This window comes from Lycium ferocissimum, unplaced genomic scaffold (assembly GCF_029784015.1).
Source record: "Lycium ferocissimum isolate CSIRO_LF1 unplaced genomic scaffold, AGI_CSIRO_Lferr_CH_V1 ctg5011, whole genome shotgun sequence".
Taxonomy (NCBI): Eukaryota; Viridiplantae; Streptophyta; class Magnoliopsida; order Solanales; family Solanaceae; genus Lycium; species Lycium ferocissimum.
Genome location: NW_026725836.1, coordinates 2,660 through 10,804, shown reverse-complemented (window position 1 = coordinate 10,804; position 8,145 = coordinate 2,660). Strand labels below are relative to the sequence as shown.

Below are 8,145 nucleotides of genomic sequence, written 5' to 3'. Positions count from 1 at the left end.
AAATCAATACCTGCATGGTGAAATGCAGGCCCCGGGAAAAAGGGACTTAAGTACATTTAAATTGTACTTGTATATAAAACCAACTGAGAGAGCAAATAGTTATGGGATGCCCGGGAAAAGGCAGCCCAAATCAATAAACATAAACATACTAATAGCTGAACTGAACAAGAGAAGTATAGTCATAGGTACTCCCTCTTCAGAATGTGAAATCACCTATTGTTTATATTTTGTGGCCTCATGCCCAAAAGTAAGTACAAAAATCTGTGGCCTCGGTCCCAAGTATACGCATGCATAAACTATGGCCTCAGGCCCAAATACATGTGTTCAACATTTAACAATTTATATTAAGGAATTGAGAATCATATTGTAATGGATAACACTGGAATATTGAGCGTTAATATGCTAAGACATGTATTCATGAACTGATAATGGAGTTTAAAGCATTAATTGTTCATAAGCACACTGAGTTTCATGACTGAGACCCATGGTATATCAAACACAAGTCTATATTGATTACATATTGATTTCACAACATTCGGAATGATAATCATGAACAACTACGAAACTATATTCTCAAAAGATAGAAGTTTTGATTTTTTCATGAACTAGGGCATAATCTCTAATTCTGACATAATTCATAGTAATTATGGAAGAACGTGGCATGGAGGAGATCAATAACATTTCCACACGTAGAAAGTTAGCCTTACATACCTTAACTGCTCCTAAACTCGAAGAAAAATCCAATTTTTGGAGAAGAAACCGAGAAACCTTCACTTGAACCCTTGAGAAGGGTTTTCTTGAAAATCCTAGGTTAGTAACATACGATTTCACTTAGAATTCATGTATAATCATTAAAATTCACTTAGGAATACATAGGAGGAACTTACCTTAATGTATGAGGAGAAGAGAGAAGGGTCGTTCTAGGGCTTGAGAATGTGAAGAATGAAGTGAAAAAAGCTTTAAAATGAAGTTTTAAAGTTGTTGTCGGGCCTGTTTTACTTCCACTTAAGGCCCATTTTAAGGCCCGTAAAGTCTATCATAAATCTGTACAAAGATGTGTGATTTTTGGGCAGAATTTGCGGCTAGATTCACACGGCATTCACTGCCTGTAAATTCTGCCGTAAGTCGGTTGTACACTGTTTACTAAAACGTACATAACTCTTTGTGCATAAGTTCGTTTGGGCTCCGCCATATATTGATGGAAAGGTAATGCAAAGGGCTACAACTTTAATGAGGAAGTTATCCCAAATTCCCAACTAATAAGGGGATTATACACGCTTGAAGTGAGACCTTTTGCAAACTCACTTGAAAATATGCTCCGCAGAGTAGCTTCCGACTTTACTTTGTCCTAAGACTCTTCTTATGCCTTGATTAAGGTTTCAAAACACTTCCCATCTTGGTTCCATTATATCTCCATCTTACAATTCAACCTTAGCCCGAAGGCACGAGGTGTTACAATGAAGTCCCACCATATTTCTCTTTTCCAATTGAGTCCCCAAGAACGAAACGTTGTGAGTCTTCTATTTGTATACAGTTGTTCCTTTCACGTGATAGCGTTCCTATTGTATTGAGCTTCTATATAGTTTTGTTGAACTCCTCGTCTAGTCAAGAAGGTCCAGTTCTTTACATAAGGAATCCATATGTCATATGCCTATCTAATGAATCAGTTCCACAAGTTAGTGACTTCATCGGATCATGTGTAACGCCTTCATAAGTTGATGATTAAGATCCCAAGAATGTTATTTCTATACTTGTATATATGTTATACGAGAATGGTCATATGCGGGTCTTTTTATGAGAAATCCATAAGCTTAAGTAAATTTTAGAAATATTTAAAACGCATATGTAAATTGCAGCCAAAGAAAAACTTATTTAACTCTTGAAATTCAAAAGGTGCGGCATAAATTGAGACAGAGGAAGTACTTTTTTTTTCTTTTCATAATATTAGTTCCCACACGTCGTACCTCTTTTGAAAGGTTGTCACGGATTACATGATACTCCCTCAATCTCAAATTATCTATCGTGATTTCAAAAATAGTTGTCTCAATTATTTTCATTTTAGAAGGTTCAAGACAAATTTAATTACTCCGTCCATCCATTTTTACTTATCTTGTATACTAAAAATAGTTGTCCATTTTTACTTGTCCAGTTTGGAAAATCAAAAGATAATTTATCATTTTGTTCCTATTTTACCCTTATTAATTATGGGGTTGCAAACTTCGAGGAATTGTTAGTGGCTGCACAATTTTAAATTGTGTTTGATTGATTTCAATCATTTGATGACTTAGTAATAATTAGGTGTCATATAGTAAATTTGTCATTCTATTTATGGCTCTTTTAAGGATTGTGCCAAGTCAATACAGAACAAGTAAAAATGGATGGATGGAGTATTTTTTTCATTTTACACTTAGTACGTAGTAATTGTTCTTGAAGACTACAAACACGACGACACATAAATAGAGTAAATATTCAATGAAGAGAGAGATTATATCTTAAGACATAAATAACATCAATCAATGATGGGTACTCCTTAATAGTGGCGGAGCCACAACCCAGCAATCTCTGTGTGTGGGTCGGTGCGGGGGGGGGGGGGGGACTTGAACATTCAACTTGAAAAAGAAAAGTATATATACAAGAATAAGTTCATGCTCTGTATTGTTTTAGAAGCAACTCCTGGGAATGACTGTGCCACCACGTCTTCCACTTGCATTTCTGCAGTACGTTAGTGCTGGCCTTCTTAAGCGATCATTGTGAGTAAGTTTTATGTCTTGCAGTCTGATTCCAGTGCATGGATTTGTGTAACTGCAATCTAATTTTATGGCTTCCTGTGTGGATGATGATCCCTTCACATTCTTGAATGTGACTTGACTCACCTTCACTCCTGAATTCTACATTCATGTCACAATAAAAAAAACAACTATAATTAGCTCCGATAGATACTTAAGTTTGTATACAAATGACAGTAGTACTATCACTAATTAGCTACTCCCTCCGTCTCAATTTATGTGGTATCGTCTCACTAGGCACAAATTTTAAGAAAGAAAGGAAGACTTTTGAAATTTGTCGTCTAAAATAAACCTTAGACATTTGTATGACTATAAATCATTTCGATAAGGTAAAAGGAGAATTTTAAAGTTAAGTTGTTTTTAATTATAAAAAGGTGACATTCTTTTCGGGACAGACTAAAAATGAAAACGTGCCACATAAAATGGGACGGATGTAATATTTTTTATTTGCTTTATAATTGGATAATTTAGATAGATGTCACTATCTAATTGTGTAATAAAATTATACATATGTTGTGCTTGCGTTTTACACATATTGATCTTTTTATTGCTTAAAAATATTTGTAGAGGAAATAAGTTACAATTTGTTGGAGATGAGTTAATGATATACCTGACGAGGGCAATTATTATTAGGACAATAGTTTTGATCAATGAGTATGGGGTACCCAACATTTCTCATAATAAGATTTGAGAACATGAGATTTCTAGCATAGCCACCACTTGGTCTTGCCCATGACTTTACTCTAACGCCATTCTGTGTCTTTGTGAAAACCGAATTTGTTACTGTTATATTCGCTACTCCTGCTTCATTGTAACTACTTCCTAAACTTCCTATGCTGCAAGAGTAAAACAAACAACCGAGATGATATATCTGGCATAAACAAATTTCATAATTGGACTATCACAAAGACGTCATATTTGAGCCAGGAATTGTGATAGTTAGACTACAAAATAATAGTAGTAATTTTAGAATTTGTAAAAGATCCAAAACCGATAGATAAATGGACCTACTCTAGATCTTTACAAGTTTGAACTTTTAGATTGTGTAATCTAATAAATTAATCTGAGGCGGATCTTGGATCTGAACTTTATGAGTTCAAGTTCAAGACTATACCACAACTCATTTAATTTATTGGGTTCGGAATCTATTATTTGTACTTATTTAGAATTTTTTTGACACATATACAAAGTGTGAGCAAAAGCTGCTTGGTTCAATAGAACCCACGACATTAACACTATATCCTCCCCTAAATTCAACATAATATCATAGTAGGATAGATGTCATGGGTTAAATCTCATAACCACGTACGGGCTTGTCCAATAAAAAGAGTCAGGCCATAGTGGATGTATTGCAAATAGATAGATAAGTAAATAGCTCCTATTTAACAATTTAATTTCTTAGATGAGTTAACATAATACAAGATTCTACAATCAGACTCATATAACTGATATTGGCAAATCTAATCAATTGTACATGCATGGCATACTTCTAAGGGACCAACCTGGTTTAGCCACATCTTTAATTTGTTACAACTAAATGGTAGCAAATGTTTCAGGGTATAAGAGATCTAAAGTTCCTTTATGAGTTATATATGGTCCTAAAAAGGATTGAAAGTAATCATTTTTCTTGTATAGTATTAATTTTACCTGATGCCGTGTCCAGGTCCACATCCAATTCGTTCAACCCACATGTTCATGGAGCCAGGGCCAATGGAAATGCAGTCATCTCCAGTCTTGATAATGCTGCCTAAAATGGTAACACCCCTTGAGTTCTGAACATGAATTCCATCAGTGTTTGGGCTTCCACTTGGTGCTGTTATGTTCACATTCTCAACTCTCACATTACTGCTGTAACCAATCCCTACATGTACTCTTTGACTGTGGAGTGATGTCAACCCCTTTAGCAGTACATTGTTACACCACATAAATTGTATCGACTGCAATATATAGATTTCAACACATCAGAGTTAGTCATGATTCCTTGGACAATTACTAATTCCTGTTTTCAGAAAAAGCAAAAACACTAGCTTCCCTTGTCACAACATTAGTCATATTTGTCCTCATTTTATCAGGTGCTTATTATTATGGTAAATCTTGAATATCTATTGTGTTAGTTGTGATAGATATTCCGATATTCAAGAATTGGATGTTTAAAGAAAAAAAGGGGAATCATAATGCACTTCCTGGGGAAGAAGCGTTGAAAAATGTAGAATTGTCTGAGATTTCTTCTACAGGATAGATACATTAATTAAGACAAACAAAACTAAGAAGTAACTGATTTACGCCCTCCGTCCATTTTTACTTGTCCTGTATTGACTTGGTACACCCCTTAAGAAGTCATAAATAGAATGACAATTTTACTATATCACACTTAGTTATTACTAAGTCATCTAATGATTGAAATCAATCAAACATGCTTTAAAATTTGTGCAGCCACTAACAATTCATTAAAGTTTTCAACCCAATAATTAATAGTAAAGGCGTATACAGGGGTGAAATGGAAAATTATCTCTTGTTTTTCAAATTGGACAAGTAAAAATGGACATTTATTTTTAGTATAGATGACAAGTGAAAATTGACTAAGGGAGTATATAAGTTGGAACAGAGAGAGGATACGTACCCTAGCTCCTTGTGGGCAAGACTTTCCACCCTTTCGACAAGACCAATAACCATGACCCTTGGCGTTAATAGTTCCTCCATACACTGAAAGCCCACTTACCTTATAAAACATAATCCAGAACTCAGAATGACCAATTGCATTATAATTTGTCGGAGCAACGAGAATACCATCAATTCGAAAATCAATTCGTCTCCGGCAAGGACCGTTTAAATTCAACGTCCTTACCAAATACGTCCCTCGTGGAACGTACACGTTGGACTGGCTAGTAGAATGGCAGGCGGCAGACCAAGTGCGAAGAAACGCGGAGGTTGAGTCTGTTCTGCCATCCCGCCTAGCCCCAAAACTAACCACATTGTAGGCTAAACAACAAGGTATTATTAAACAAAAGAAGAACAACAAAGAAACACAAGTACATGTCATGGTTTTGAAATTCGACATGTTGATTGGCTGTTTAGAGGTCGTTATAGTGAAAATAAAGGTTGTGCATGTGTCTATTTATAGTTATTCATTGGTAGCCATTTGACAATGTCTTTGTTGTCCACATGACAATAGTTAATTTGGTTTTTGCTTAGCTCGGATGCAGATTTTGTAAGTGACTTAAATGCTAAACCCACGTTAAGTAATACGGACATGGACGATGAATTCCAGGGATGTACATGTGCATGCTATATTAAAAAAACAAAAGAAGGAAGAACAAAAAAGAAGAGGAAGGATCATGGGATTAAATTAGAATTCTTTAAATTAATAAGATCCATGAACAGCGCAAGAAATGCATCAGTTGAGTACAACATCAACATGTGAGTTGCCAGTTTGACAAATTTACTTGTATAGGCACTGTTAGCTAGTTAATTAGATCTGTTAATCACAAGAATGTAGATAGTTATAAATGAATAGATGGTTTAGAAGGTTTAAGTTTTAGGATGGGAGTATTGTGCGTGGGTAGGGTGGACTTGGAGCGTATTTGACTTTAGAACCTTGTCTTTAAGTAATAGCCTATAATTCCGCAACGATTTAAGGAAAGATGAAATGTGTAATCAACCTGCCAATGCCATGGCCCACATCATATCCATGTTATGATCTGTACGGTAAACATGTGATAAGTTCGTGCACATTTTTTCTATACATCTTGTTTACTTGTTGCATCTTATGAAGTATTGACTCGGGCTCAATTTGAACTCGATTATACTGTAACAAAGTTTGTTAGACTCAGCTTGTGGTCAGCCCGAGTATGATTGGGCTTTCCTAGCTATTGCTCATCTCAACTCATACAATAACAAGATCGATTGAGCTCATTCCGACTGATCAATATATAGTAAATTCGTTTGGGTTTGCATCGCTTGACTCGACCCATGCCTATTTGCATTTTTCAACATTTCTCTCATGTACATTACGAAAAGTCCTGAAAGTGAAGGACAAGAGAATAGCTCCAAAGTTAGAAACGTGAATATATTCAACGGAAATTCCATTATATACTTGAAAGCGTTACTAATAAAATTAGAGCAAATAATGTGACTTGAAGTTATAACATGAAAATTAATATCAACTTAGTTGGATTTGAAAACTTAGAGCACCCAACATGATTAAATAGTTTTTTGGGCATTCTACCAAAATCATCTACTCACTCTTCATTACCTAAACTCAATAGGGCTCAACAGTAATACGTGTGGAAGATTTAGCATTTTAATACTAAAAATGATACATTGGAATGCATGACATGTTAGGTTTTCCCGATAATCGATTATAATAAACAATCTAGTATAGTATATATAAATCCTAACATAATTTAAGGATTGTGGAACTTAAATATTTTCACAAGAACATAAATAATAGTACATTAGTCAAGAAAAATGTACTCGAATTCATGACGTTATTCTTGTAGTTATGTCAAATTGCTTTTATCTTATACTTAAAAAGACAAATTTCTTTTTTCTCCTTCACTTTATGAAAACGTCTGACAAAAAATGTTATATTTCAATAGTGGATAGGTGAGTTATTCATATAGCTGAATGATATTCACCGACCGGTTTGTCCGGTTGCCAGTCTGTTTAGTGGTCGGAGCCTTGATCTGAAGATCTTTGTTGAAGGCCCATACTTTAGGGATGATTTAATTCATCATGAAAGCATCGGCGTCTGCCTTTACACTCTTCTTCTTTCTCTTGGAAGCCGCTGCGCCACCGCGTGGTGGGCCCCCGCCGGAAACCTTAGGAGGTGGCGTGGAGCAGAGGAACTACCTTGAGTAGCAGGAACAACGGGTTTTACACTTCAACGGTAGGGAGCGATGGTGACGACATGGTAGTGAAGAGTTAGAGATAACTGAACATTGGAAGAGAAGATTGAACAGAATAGTTTCCGATGATCACAAAAGTTCTAGAGGAAGAAATTTTGCAGAGAGCTTAGGAGGATTTTGAGATGGTAACTTGTGAAATGGAGGGGGAAGTGTTTATAAAGGGGTGCTCGAAGACTGAAGTCATCATTGCCGTCATTACCTCACTAACTGGTAGCATGTCTCCTTCAATCACATACTGACAGGTGTCCAGAGCATTTAATGTGAGGAGACGTGCATCTTATCGTGTGCCAGAGACCGTTCAAGTTCTTTCCCGCCAAGAAACGAGAAGTCTTTTCCACTCCCCGCTCACATCTTGTCGAGTCACTGGTGAGCACTATCTGTATTGGGTAGAATCAGGAACAACCATGTGGTCATATCAAATGCAAACACGTGGCAATAGCAACAGATCAATT

General features: G+C 35.8%; 1 protein-coding gene across 1 annotated transcript; it reads right to left on the bottom strand.

Annotated features, from left to right (window-relative positions):
* Positions 1-2,340: 2,340 nt before the first annotated feature.
* Positions 2,341-5,868, bottom strand: LOC132044605 (polygalacturonase-like). Its single transcript, XM_059435099.1, has 4 exons — positions 5,407-5,868; positions 4,434-4,723; positions 3,397-3,622; positions 2,341-2,888 (listed from the first exon to the last, which is right to left on the bottom strand). The coding sequence occupies exons 1-4, from the start codon at positions 5,842-5,844 to the stop codon at positions 2,661-2,663; spliced, it is 1,182 nt and encodes a 393-aa protein (XP_059291082.1). The 5' UTR covers positions 5,845-5,868; the 3' UTR covers positions 2,341-2,660.
* Between the last annotated feature and the right edge of the window lie 2,277 nt (positions 5,869-8,145).

Bases quoted from the DNA above. Each gene is read 5' to 3' on its own strand.
- LOC132044605 (XM_059435099.1), bottom strand. From the start codon at position 5,844: ATGTCGAATTTCAAAACCATGACATGTACTTGTGTTTCTTTGTTGTTC. The intron at 4,724-5,406 runs GTACGTATCCTC...TATATATTGCAG, and splicing joins CTTGCCCACAAGGAGCTAGG to TCGATACAATTTATGTGGTG. The intron at 2,889-3,396 runs GTATATCATTAA...ACATGAATGTAG, and splicing joins ATAATAATTGCCCTCGTCAG to AATTCAGGAGTGAAGGTGAG.